The sequence below is a fragment of the Nicotiana tomentosiformis genome, chromosome 8 (genome assembly GCF_000390325.3).
Source record: "Nicotiana tomentosiformis chromosome 8, ASM39032v3, whole genome shotgun sequence".
In the NCBI taxonomy this organism is placed as follows: domain Eukaryota; kingdom Viridiplantae; phylum Streptophyta; class Magnoliopsida; order Solanales; family Solanaceae; genus Nicotiana; species Nicotiana tomentosiformis.
In genome coordinates this window covers 72,655,699-72,670,125 of record NC_090819.1, presented here as the reverse complement: position 1 = coordinate 72,670,125, position 14,427 = coordinate 72,655,699, and the positions used below count along the sequence as shown (strand labels likewise).

General features: G+C 37.3%; 1 protein-coding gene across 1 annotated transcript; it reads left to right on the top strand.

Moving 5' to 3' along the window:
* The first annotated feature begins 8,307 nt into the window (after positions 1–8,307).
* On the top strand, positions 8,308–10,916 carry LOC104107326 (uncharacterized). Its single transcript, XM_009616087.4, has 2 exons — positions 8,308–8,729; positions 10,230–10,916. Exons 1-2 carry the CDS (start codon positions 8,393–8,395, stop codon positions 10,775–10,777), a joined length of 885 nt encoding a protein of 294 aa, XP_009614382.1. The 5' UTR covers positions 8,308–8,392; the 3' UTR covers positions 10,778–10,916.
* The last annotated feature ends 3,511 nt before the right edge of the window (positions 10,917–14,427 follow it).

The following is a 14,427-nucleotide window of genomic DNA, read 5'->3' as shown; positions in this document are numbered from 1 at the left end:
AAAATCCAGAATCACCTAGAAGCCATGACTATAGGATTTAAGACTCTATTAATTCTGAAATTGTTACCCGCCTAATTTATTTGCGTGCATTTGTTGTCTAAGTGTGGAGGCTAACTTGAGCCCTTAATTGCTTTTACATGAAGTCCAACTTGTTTTATATGTCACCTAGTTTTATCATTTCTGAGCAGCCTAAGCTAAGACTAGAAACCATCCAAAATAAAGGTCCAAACGCCTCCTGGGCCATAGGCATGGGATGGGTAGTACACGCATAGAGCACGGTTTAGAATCAACTAGTGCGCTTTAGGTAAAAACTTAAAGATAGTAATCGGGTAGCAGGAGATGATAGTCTGTGCCCGCTGAATAATACGAGTAACACCCCACCTCGAGGGAGTTACGAAGTATTATTTATGTTGCACGGGGTGATCCTTTAGGCTAAAAAACTTAGGACCCCCCCTCTCCCCCCACTTTGTCTTAAAATCAATTATTTTGTTTATTAGTAGATTTCTGATAATAATTCAACTTCTTGTGTTTTCTCTTTATTTTGGACTAATTCATATAATTCAAGTTCGGCCGGGACCTACAATTGTGGACCTCGAGGAATGCCTAACACCTTCTCCTCGAGGTAATTTGAGCCCTTACCCGATCTTTGGTGACGCAAACTAGTTAAACCAGAGTTGCTTGCAAATAGGTGCCCTAACGCACCTCAAACCCATTAGGTGGTGACTCTCTCTTTTAACTCCTTCCTTTAAAAGAGTTATCACGTGTCGAAACCCGACTTCGCAAGAAAGAGAGGTGCGACATTGGCCAAGGACTGAATATCCAAAGCTAATGGCTCCTCCTCCGCTGAAATGAAAGCCAAACTACCCATACTCTCCGCCTTTCTACTCAAAGTGTCTGCAACCACATTTGCTTTGCCCGGATGATACAGGATAGTAATATCATAATCTTTTAGTAACTCAATCCATCTGCGTTGCCTCAAATTTAGGTCTCTCTACTTGAACAAATGCTGCAAACTGCGATAATCAGTGTAAACTTCACAAGACACCCCATAAAGATAATGCCTCCAAATCTTTAGAGCGTGAACAATCGCAGATAACTGTAAATCATGCACTGGATAATTCTTCTCATGGGACTTCAGCTATCGGGAAGCATATGCAATAACTCGCCCTTCCTGCATCAATACATAACCCAAGCCAACGCGTGAAGCGTCACAATACACTGTATACATTCCCGAACCGGAAGGCAACACTAATACTGGTGTTGTAGTCAATACTGTCTTGAGCTTCTGAAAGCTCACCTCACAATCATCAGACCATCGAAACGGAGCACCTTTCTGGGTTAATTTGGTCAAAGGTGCTGCAATAGATAAAAAACCTTCCATGAACCGATGATAATAACTTGCTAAACCTAAGAAACTCCTGATCTCAGTCGTCGAAGTGGGACGATGCCAATTCTGAACTGCCTCAATCTTTTTGGGATCAATCTTAATGCCCTCGCCCGATACAATATGCCCCAAAAATGCTACAGACTCTAGCCAGAACTCACATTTGGAGAACTTAGCATATAGCTTTTGTTCCCGCGATGTCTGAAGCACTACTCTCATATGCTGCTCGTGCTCCTCCTTACTGCGCGAGTAAATCAAAATGTCATCAATGAAGACAATGACAAACGAATCAATATATGGCCTGAATACCCTGTTCATCAAATCCATAAACGTTGTCGGGGCGTTAGTTAAACCGAAAGACATCACTAGAAACTCATAATGACCATATCTAGTCCGGAAAGCAGTCTTCGAAACATTCGAATCCTGAATCTTCAACTGATGGTACCCCGACCTCAAGTCGATCTTAGAGAACACCCTAGCACCCTGCAACTGGTCAAATAGGTCATCAATACGCGGCAACGGGTACTTGTTCCTAATAGTGACTTTATTCAATTGACGATAATCAATGCACATTCGCATCGTTCCATCCTTCTTCTTCACAAATAATACCGGTGCACCCCAAGGCGATACACTCGGTCTGACGAACCCTTTGGCTAGTAACTCCTTAAGCCGTTCTTTTAATTTTTTCAATTCTTTCAGAGCCATGCGATACGGTGGGATAAATATAGGCTGGGTATTTGGAGCCAAGTCAATACAGAAATCAATATCATAATCAGGTGGCATGCCTGGAAGATCTGAAGGAAATACATCGGAGAAATCCCGAACTACAGGTACTGAATTAATAGCCGGAATTTCTGCAGTAGTATCCCGCACATAGGCTAGATAAGCTAAACAACCCTTCTCAACCATGTGGTGAGCCTTCATAAAAGAAATAACCCGATTAAATGCACTAACAAACGAACCCTTCCACTCCAGCCTAGGTAATGCTGGAATAGCCAAGGTAACAGTCTTGGCATGACAATCTAGAATAGCATGATATGGAGATAACCAATCCATGCCTAGAATAATTTCAAAATCGGTCATCTCAAGCAATAGGAGATCTACTCTAGTTTCATAACCACAGAATGTAATAATACAGGACCGGTAGATCCGATTCACAACAATAGAATCGCCCACAGGAGTGGACACATAAATAGGAGTACTCAAGGACTCACGAGAAACACCTAGAAATTGAGCAAATAGAGAGGACACATATGAATATGTAGACCGTGGATCAAATAATACGGAGGCATCTTTTCCACAAACAAAAATAATACCTGTAATCACGGCATCTGAGGCCTCTACATCGGGTCTGGACGGAAAAGCATAGAACCGAGCTGGAGCGGCAACTGGATGGCCTCCGCCTGGCTGACCTCCACCTCTAGGATTGCCCTTACCCACCTCCTCCACCCATGGGTAGTGCACCTTGAGTCTGATATACAGCAGCTGCCTTCCCATGAGCCTGTGCGGTAGGGATCTGTGTTCCCCTGCCCGCCTGAGATGTGGCTGGGTCTGCCGGAAATAAATCGGTCCGAGTCATAGTGTCCATGAACCGCAGCATACGCCCCATGACATCCTGGAATCCTGATGCAGATGTGAAATCCACCGGAGCTGGCTCTGCCACAGGCACCTCACCCTGTTCCTCAATAATGGGATTCTCTGCTGGACCCATTGGTGGCATAACTTGAACAGTCCTGGGACGTCCTCGCCCCCTACCACGAGTTGGAGCCTTCCCTCGGCCTTTGCCTCCGCCTCTAGCAATTGGGGGAGTATCTCTTCCTTGGTCTGGAACCTCATTAGAGCGCGTTCTCACCATCTGTGAGAGAATAAGAGAAAGATATTTAATACTACATCAATTGCACGATGGAATATGAAGAAAGGTAGTTTTCTAACACCCTATAACCTCTCGAAGATAAGTACAGACATCTCCATACCGATCCGCAAGACTCTATTAGACTTGCTCATAATTTATGAGACCTACGTGAATCTAGTGCTCTGATACCATGTTGTCACGACCTAATTTCACCTATAGGTCATGATGGCGCCCAATACTAAAGCTAGGCAAGGCAACTAGTAATTTAAACCCATATTCAATTCTTTTAAAATTAACCTAATAATTAAACTCTTCTTAATTGCAGGAATTTAAAACCATATGAAACGATTCTAGCAAATTAAAAATAATCAAGTCCAAAAATTCTACTAGTGTGTGTGTGCCAAGACCTGGTGTCACAAGTGTATGAGCATCTAGTAGATTATGAAAAATTATAAAGTTTGTCTGAAATGAAATAGACAGAATTAAACTCCCAGAAGAGGCACTAGTTGCTGCAAAACGGCTCAGAAAGTAGCTCACCACTAAGCCTCTGGATAACGCGGATGCGCATCGATAGGTCCAACGATAGCACATGTCTCAGGTCCTGCACAAAAAGTGCAGCAAGTGTAGCATGAGTACGTAAACAATGTGTACCCAGTAAGTATCAAGACTAATCTCGAAGAGCTAGAGACGAGATGACCGACTTTAACGCTCGCTATGGGTCAATAATGATAATTGAAATAAAACTAGAATATCTAAATCAACATGATTCACAGAGTTAACAATAATTTATTTAACCAGTAAAAATAATTAAATTCCTTCAAATGAAATAATTTACAAACTATTAATTAAATTCACAAACTGCAATTGAAATGCCAAGGTATCGTATAATTATCATTATTAGGCACGATTTCTGCCGAGGTGGTACGGCCCGATCCAGAGTGTCGTGTACACTGCCGAGGGACGTGCGGCGCGATCCATAGATGCATCTATCCTGCCCGAGGCGTTCGGCCCGCTCAACCAGAAATGAAGACATTTTCTTATGTACCTCCGGAAGGAGAGTATATTTATCATAAGATCAATTCGAGAGGATGAACAATTTTTTTAATAATTAATTAATTTAAACAGAAAATTAAGCATATGAGATTTTTATTTTAAAATATTTTTTTCTAACAATTCACAATATATACCAAATAATTTAATTAAATAACAGATACAATTTATACAAGTAATTCATGCTTTGAGTCCTAAACTACCTGGACTTTAGCATTAATAGTTTTTACGCACGGACTCTCGTCACCTCGTGCGTTCGTAGCCCCCATAATTACAATAATTATTAATTTAATTACCTATGGGGTAATTTTCCCCTCACAAGATTAGACAAGAGACTTACCTCAACTTGCTCTAATTTAATCCACTAGAAGGCCTTTTCCACGATTATCCAACTCTGTCTGGCTCGAATCTAGCCAAAATAATTCGACATAATCACTAAAAATTATAGGAATCAATTCCATAAGAAAATACTATATTTTTTAATAAAAATTCGAAATTAATTCAAAAATCGTCCGTGGGGCCCGCGTCTCAGAATCCGGGAAAAGTTATGAAATATTAACGCCCATTCAACCACGAGTCTACCTATACCAAAATTACTAAATTCCAATCACAATTCGGCCCTCAAATCCTCAAATCGATCCCAAGAGGGTTTTCATACTTTTCCAACTTAATTCACCAATTAAATGATAAAAATAATGATGAATTCAGGTAATTTAACCAATATTGAGTTAAGAACACTTACCCCGTTATTTTCTCTGAAAATCTCCCAAAATTCACCTAAATCCAAGCTCCAAATCGGTAAAAATAAAAAATGGGACGAAGTCCCATTTTCAGAACTTAAACTCTCTGCCCAGTGATTTCTTCTATGCGATCGCGAACTTCCTCACGCGATCGCGAAAAACAATTTCAACACTGCCCAAAATTAACTCTACGCGATCGTAAACAATGCCACGCGATCGCGATGCACAAGGTTCCAACTCTACGCGATCGCATCCCTCTTCACGCGATCGTAGCCCAGCTTCCTCTCCAGTTTCCCCTATGCGATCGCAAACAATGCCATGCGATCGCGATGCACAGACTGGCCCAACTTATGCGATCGCAGACTTGCCCACGCGATCGCATAGAATAAATTTTTCTGTTGCCCAATTAAGCCTACGCGATCGCAACCCCATTCACGCGATCGCAGACAAACTTACGCGATCGCGTATAAGGAAATCAGAAGAAAAATACCAGTAGCTATCAGTAGTCTTCCAAAGGCCAAAAGTGATCTGTTAGCCGTCCAAAACTCATCCGAGCCCCTTGGGACCTTAACCAAATATACCAACAAGTCCCAAAACATCATACGAACTTAGTCGAACCCTCAAATCACACCAAACAATGCTAAAACCATAAATCATCCTCCAATTCAAGCTTAATAAAACTTAAGATTTCCAACTTCTACATTCGGTACCGAAATCTATCAAATCAAGTCCGATTGGCCTCAAATTTTGCACACAAGTCATAAATGACATAACAGAGTTATGAAAATTTTTGAAATTGGATTCCGACCCCGATATCAAATATTCAACTCCCCGGTCAAACTTCCAAACTTAAATTTTTATTTTAGCCATTTCAAGCCTAATTTAACTACGGACTTCCAAATAAAATCCGAACACGCTCCTAAGTCCAAAATCATCATACGGAGCTATTGAAACCGTTAAATCCCGATTCCGGGATCGTTTTTTTAAAATATTGACTGAAGTCAAACTTAGCATTCTAAGGCCAACTTAAGGAACCAAGTGTTCCTATTTCAACCCGAACACTCCCAAATCCCGAACCAACCATCCACGCAAGTCATAAATTAACAAAAGCACATATAGGGAGTTTTATTTAGGGGAATAAAGTTCTAAAAGTCAAAATAACCGGTTGGGTCATTACAAGAAACTAGTAAATATATCTGCGCTTCGCGCGGTTGAATTTCTCACTTTTTAATTTGTCCAAAATTTTTTTTCCTTTCAATCAATTGTTTGCTATAAAATATATTACAATTATTTCACTTAATATTATTTATATTATAACTCCTAAATGAGCATTTAATTCTTTTTTTTTTGGCTGTAATTATTTAATATTTACCGCCCTCTTTAATATCTATCATTATTAATGTAACCTTTAAGATCATGAATTTCATTTTAATAAAAATAAATATGAAAATTTCATAACCAGTAAGGAGGAACTGATGGCTAATCCATCTAAGGACGGGCAGCGAGCCCCCATTGTTTCCTTGAAGACACATAATAGGAAAGACAAAAGTTGTAGAAATTATACAATAATTTGTTATCTCGATGTCAAAATTTCTGTTAGTTATTTATTTATTAAATACTCTTTTTACTCTTTTTTTAAAATTACTTTCTTGTCTTCTTTTTGTTTTTTCTTTTTCCTTATCATCTCCCCTCCTTTAATTTTCATATAAGGAAATTAATGAAAAGAGCTTACAGTAGTATATATTCCATGAGGATCATTACAAAAATGTATATTCTTTTTTTGGTAATATATTAAAATGTATATTCAGTATATATAATATAAGTTATTGTCTTTACTTTATATTCTAGCATAGCATCTCCAACAGTGTTTGTCATGAAAGTATTCACTTTTTATTTTCCGTTTAGATGAAATCCATACATATGCAAAGAAATTGTGAATAATCTGATCACTTTCCCTTAGCTTACCATTTACAAAATTCCAATATCTCCCTACTTCTGATAATCTAAAAGGGTTAGAATAGTCATGAGGATAAATAAAATGCTAGAATTAAAGGATAACTCGAAAAGATAAATACAACATGATTAGCCTCTTATTTCTTATTTGGCTCGTGAATAATAGTAAAATATATTCAACATATTTTCTCTATACAGACGTATGAATCATCAGATGTTAAATTCATCACAACAACATCTATGTGATACCATGAAAAAAAGAACAGTTGAGGTACATAGGCTTGCTTGTGGAACTAATCTTATTTGTGCCCATAGAAGCATAGAACTTCGGCATCTAATTTACATGGAATTCAATCTCCAAGATTAGCAATTTCACATTTTAGAAAGTTGAAAAAAATGTACATAAGACATGTAATTGTTTTCACTTCGAAGAAGTTCCATTGTCGACGTGCTATCTGCTATGTCAATGGACTTCTATATAATCTATACAACCAAAATTAGAGATCTCTAAGGAAAAAAATTTATATATTGCTTATAGAGGTTGAAACTAAAATAATGAATAATGAAATTTTCGCTAACCTTTTTGGTGCTTGCAAGCACAATCGGGACAATTCAAAATTTTATTGTAAAATAATGATAAATTGAGAGATACGCCCAATTGTATAGGAGATAGTTCTACATCTCCAATATCCTGAGAGGACTTGCAAGAGGCATCAAGATTCACGATCAGAATCTCTACGCTCTTTAGCCAAAAGTTGGATAGCTTCACCGAAGAGTTGCTGTGACTTTTAGAATGCCAAACGGTTGTTTAAATACAATATTTTGTGTTTTCTGTCATATATAAGTAAGAATTGAAGGGATGGGAAGAACGAGGGAAAATCCCAAATAAGGAGAAAAAAGATAAATGAGCTTCTTGGCCAAAGAGAGGGGTCAAGTCGTCACTCTTTTCCCTTTATATATATATATATATATATATCGCTATTTATATAATAGCTACAATTTATGAAGTATTTAAAATTTAGCCACGTCAAATCAAACTTCAGACTTCCGGCTAGAGTCATAAAAGTTTGAAAATTCCCGTTGAAAGATCAGAAGTTTTGAACTATTATGCTGAACTTCAGATTCGTGATCTGAAATAATAAGCAGTCTAAATTTTTTCCCGTCTAAGTAAGCTTTAAAAATATTATAAAAAATGACTATATTTTAAATACCACATCTAAAAGTGGCTAAGTGGTGGTATATTTCTACAAAGAAATCCATCACTGCAAAATTGAAGCCCAGCCCACAGCCACTACACCCTCTTTTATGTATGTATGTATCCCAAAATTGGTCTCAAGAAAACATAAAAGAAAACCTAATACCAAAACAATTGTTGTCTCTTTCTCTCTCTAGACCTTAGCGGCTCATCGTTCAATGGCGGTGGAAGCGACAAACCAACCAAAACTCCGATGGGGGGAGCTAGAAGATGATGCGGAGGACTTGGATTTCCTTTTACCACCGAAGCAAATATTCGGGCCAGACGAGAATGGGGTGAAGAAAGTAGTGGAATACAAGTTTAACGCTGAAGGAAACAAGGTGAAAATCACTACTACGACACGTATCCGTAAGCTCGCGAATGCTAGGCTGAGCAAAAGGGCTGTTGAGAGGCGGTCTTGGCCTAAGTTTGGGGATGCAGTTCATGAGGATGTCGGTGCTCGTCTCACCATGGTTTCTACTGAGGAAATTATTCTTGAGCGCCCTAGAGCCCCCGGTATCGATCTTATCTTCTCATGTTTGGTTAATCTTAATTGGGTTTTTCTTTCTGTTGTGATTTGTGATTCTGCGTTTATTGTGAATTGGGCCGTTGCAATTTTGTTTTTCTGGGGTTATGCTGTATTTGTGTTATTATCAGGGGCATACGGATGTAGATCATAAGTAGCTATGGCTTGGACCCTGTATATATGTGTCTAAAATCCACTAAATAAATACAAACAATGGTTTTTGAACTCAGTAAATCAAATGGGAGTGGTAGAATCCGGAACTCCAACTCATATTGTTCTAATCCTAGATCCTCCTCTGGACTTATTATCTGGTTTGTTGTGAGTTGGTTGGTATTTTTTGACTACTGTAGCAGGGTAATTATCTGGTCGATGTGATTTTGTTGTGATAAAAGATGCTGTCAGATCTCTGTGTATATAGATAAAGGAAAAGAAGGAAATTTTCTTGTTGTGCTTGTGTTTTTGAATTTAATATATTAGCATGCTATGTTGATGTTCTTTTTGGGTTTTGTTGCTGTTCAAAGGCAGTAATGATTAATAGTGTAGGGAGAATTAGATTTTATTTTGGGGGGGAGGGGGGGGGTGGTGGTGTGTTAAAAGGTTGTTAGTTGGTTTGAAATAAGGACCATCATTTGGATGAATTTGTTCTCTTTAGTCGAATGCAATCTTTTATGATGCAGGCTTTAGTCTTAGTATGCGAAATATCTGAGGGAAAAGGATTGTTTTTTTTCCTTTCTGCATCTGCATATCAGGTATCCCATTTAAGTTAAGTATTATTTGCTAAAAACATATTTAGTCAGGTTCTCGTGCTGCTTAATATATGTAGTTATGCAGTCGCATGTCACATGTATTGATGCAAGATCATTTATTATTTGCTACCCAACCCAAGTAGTGAGCCAAGTAGTTGCAATTAATTGTATGCATTCGCCAAGATTCGTGTCAGCTATGGTGATGGTACTGCACCTTTGTTAAGGAAAAAATTGGCTTTTGCGGCTATATATCCGGTCTCCTATTTGAGAAATCAGAAAATTATACACTTGTGGAATGCTGCCCGTGTATCTATTTTAACGAACGTTGCAACTTTGTTAAGGAAAGAGATTGTATTATTGAAACTATTTCTCCTGTAATGGGAGTTGAACACATTAAAGTTGTACGCATATTGACTCGCATTGATGCATGTGTGACCAGTATAGTCATACAAACTGTTTGTTGAATTGTTCTCTCACCTGCGTTTCTGAGAGTTGTACACATTATTGACTCGCATTGATGCATATGTGACCATTGTAGTCATGGAAAACTGTTTGGTGAGTTGTACCCTCATGTGTTTTCATTTAATGGATGGATCTTTTCCCTTTGAGTTTGCTATTTTTCTTTTTGGTTGTGGTGTTAGATGTTGTATATGTGTGCGAGTATTGAAGGAGACACATCCCTTGCCCTGAGCTGAAGTTAACGTTTACCTAACTCTGTTATTGTGATTATCTAATTCTGAACAGGTTCCAAGCAAGACGAAGCTAAAGCTGCAGGAGACTCTTTGGCTCAAATTGGAAAAGCAGGGGCTGTTCTTATGGTGTGTAGGACCTGTGGGAAGAAGGGTGATCATTGGACATCAAAATGCCCATTCAAGGATCTTGCTCAGCCAAGTGACACCTTCATGGATAAGCCACCGTCAGCGGAAGCTCCTGCTGCTGGAGCTGGTCCTCAAAAGGGTGCTTATGTACCTCCGAGCATGAGAGGCGGTGGTGCTGAGAGGGGAAGTGGTGGTGGCACTGAGATGAGAAGAAGGAACGAAGAGAACTCTGTTAGGGTCACCAACCTTTCTGAGGACACTCGGGAGGCTGACTTGTTGGAGCTGTTCCGTCCCTTTGGTCACGTCAGCCGAGTGTATGTTGCCATTGATCAAAAGACTGGAATGAGCAGAGGATTTGGTTTTGTCAACTTTGTCAACAGAGAAGATGCTGAGAGGGCCATAAACAAGCTGAATGGTTATGGTTATGACAATCTCATCCTTAGAGTTGAATGGGCTGCTCCTAGAACTAATTAGCTTTCTTTCCTAGGCCAATACTGTGTTGTTCCCAAAAACTGTTGTTGGGAACCATAATTTTGCTTCCTGTATGTTGTGTTTAAGAATGTCACTCCTGCCTCATTTATTGGAGGAACAAAAGAGAACGTTGTTTCCTTGATTATTTGTTCTTCAAAACTGTGATATGGTCATTCTGTCTAGTGCATATACATCTAGCTTTATTTTAAAAGATATTAATGTATGCCTGAATTTCAATCTAAATTGAAATAATTATCTGGGTACTCTGAATCTTGATTCTTTATGGGACGGCCAGAAGGAAAAACAGTTTTTGGGAGCTTCACAAGGATATCCCTTCAGACACTTTGTTGTTTTTCGAGCAATTTATGAAAAACACGCATTGAGCTTCAAAAATAATTACCCTCGTCTCATTTGAAGATTAGTTACAATATTACTTATCCAATTAAAAAAATGCTGTATCCAATTTACTAGTTAAATTAATAAAGTGGTGTACGAAGAATGGGTTTGAAAATTGAGTGGATTTCAATGGTTTTGTATTTTTGCCTTGAGAAGGATGCTAAGATAGCGCAGCTCAAAAGGGTGGATATGAAATGAAATGGAATTTTTGAAGTATGTATTCTCATCTGCATCTGCACTAGAGAATTTATATTCGTTACAACTCTGCTGTGCTAGTTCAGCTAATTTTTACTACGTCTTTCTCGACTTGTTGATGACGTATATTCTAGTGTTTAAATTCTAAGCTAGCCATTCAACTTTATGTTTTGGTAGCCATTTTCATTTCACTGGGTATTTATATTTGGAGAGTTTTCAAATTCATGCCTCAAACTTTTCGTCATTCTTTTCTTTTCGTATTGGGATTTGGGAGAGAGTAACATTACTTTGTCAATCTTCACAAACAATATTGCGTTTGGTTAAATCATTTGAGAAAACCTTTTGTTCGTATTATACAAGTATGCTTTTGCCATGTCTTTCCCCAACTGCTTATGACCTTAAATTATGAAAAAGATATGTAAAAATTTCACTTTACCGTTGGAATAACTTACTCCGTCTCAATTTATGTGAATGCGTCGTGGAGTTTAAGGAATAAATAATGACTTTTGAAACTTGCGATCTAAAACAAACTATATAAATTTATGTGGCTAGAAATTCTCTCGGTAAGGGCAAAAAGAAAAATTTAAAGTTGAATTGTTATTAAATATAGAAATGTGTCATTCTTTTTAGGACTAACTAAAAAAAAAGGTATTACATTAATTGGGACTGAGAGAGAAAACAATTTGAAATACTTATTGTGAGATTTTGGGGGAAAAAAAAAAAGAAATAGCTAGATTTACAACTGCTAATTGAAAAATAGCTACAATTTCAAAAGTAATCAAAATTTAGCAACTTTTTTTTATGTAAAGATAAACTCTGAACAAAAACACCCTTAAAAATCCGAAAATCCAGCATAATATGCTGGAGTTCGAATTTTTTACATATGAGATTCCAACATAATGTGCTGGAGTTTAACATAATATGTTGGAAGTTTATTCGGAGGAGCTCCATAATCTAACATATTATGCTGGAACTTTCCGTGTGCTGGAGTTCCAACACAATATGCTGAAAGTTTTTACTCAGGAGCTCCATAATACTGCATAGTATGCATGAACTTTCCGTGTACTGGAGTTCCAACATAATATGCTAGCATTAACTCCATAATCCACCATATTATGCCGGAACTTTTCGTGTTTCAGCAAAATAGTGACTATTTTTCAATGACTTTGTAAATGCTGACTATTTTTCATTAATCAGTACTGGTTACTGACTAACCAGTGCTATTTTCGCGAGATTTTGTGAATGGAAGAACTATTTGTGAAAACCATAAGACCACTTACTGTTTTTTAATTAAGAACTTTTTGCAAAAAACTTCTTGGAAAGAATTTAAGATAAACACGCTTTTGCAAAAATTGAAAAGATCTTGAAAGATTTTGAACAAAGAATAAATGAAGTTGTTTGAAAACTCTAGCATTAAACTTGCTTCTTTGATTCTTGCACTCGATTCTAATGTGTTGTTTAAAAGAAAGTAACAAACACTTCCCCATTATCCCATATGACTTTGGTCTAGTGGTAATTGTTAGCCTCAAGGTTTCACGTATTAATTTTGATGATAACAAACTAACATAATTATTAATCAAAGAATATTTACTTGTGGTAATCTTATTTTTGCATAAGTTTATTCAAGAAAGAAGATGCTAATAAAGATCCAAACAAATATAAGAAAGAGAATATCATGAGAAGAATTTATGAGCGGAAATATTATCAAGGAAGATTATTTTCAGAGATTTGATCTCCAAGAGTCATAGAAGGAATAATATTTGAAAGTCAAATTTCAAATATTGAATAGCTTACTACAATATCAGAAGAAGAATCTGCGAAAATTATGGAAGAAAAGTTTTCCAATATCTTGAAAGGAAAGTTGCTAAAATCACGGAGAAGATCTATTATTTTGTGGAAGGAAATTATTATATGAAAAAGATACTACAAGGCCAATGAAGAATATATTTTCTATGGAAAGAATATATTTTCAGGAGTTCAAAGATGCTACTATTATTTATGGAAAAATATTCTTACTATATTCCCTCTTTAGTTATGGAAAGAGAATATATGTATGGCTATACTTCGATCTATGGTTTGGAAGGTAGATTAAATGATATTCTTACTACATTCCCTCTTTAGTTATATTCAAGGGTATGAATATAAAGTGATATAAGTACATAGAAGATACTATGGAAAGGAGTAGTACCAATCTTCTCAAAAGGAAAGCTTCATTACGAGGCTACAAGCCAAGGATGGTAACGGTGATCAACTTTCGGAAAGAACCGCAAATTAAGGAGCGAAGGAGATAAAAAGATTCTAATCTCATATGTCACAGATTAAGGAGTGAAGAAAGATACTTACTGGACTATACTTGGAAAGCCACAACTATTAAGGAAGAATCATACACTATCCAAGTTCAAAAGAAGGCTACAAAGTATGGCCAAGTTCATGCACTACTGAAGAGTTTGTTGGAGTATCAAAATATGGAAGGAAATAATTCTCAAAGTCCAAGAGAATCAAGGAATGGTCAAGATTAATTAGTAAAGCTAATCAAGAAGTCATCTGGACAACTCTCAAGGCTAATTGTGAAAGCAGATATTTTCAAGATGGAAAGTTTCATAAAGCACGGTCAAGAAAAGGCTTTGGACAGAAAATTCCTTTGGGTTATGCAATAGCCAGAACAAGTTGCAAAGGCTATATATATATATAAGAGTTCATAGAAGATAAAAAACACGCAACCTTCTATACAATTGTCTACCCAACTACAAGTTCTTTATTCTACTCTTAACAAGCATTGTAATTCACTTTTAGATTTATTGTGTACACAAAAGAGAGAAGAGAGACAACAAAATATTGGAGAGGCAGTGTGTCCGAGAGGTTGTGTCATTATTCGTTTCTTTGGTGACCGAGTGAAAACCAAAGGGTCGTTGTTGGTGAGCGAGTGAAAATCAACCCTTGTTCGTTGTTAGTGAGCGAGTGAAAACCAACCCTGTAAATATTAGTGGTGAACGTTGAAAATCACACAAGCTGTACTTAACCCAAATTACAAAGAGCTCAAGAGATAACATCCTTGCAACCCA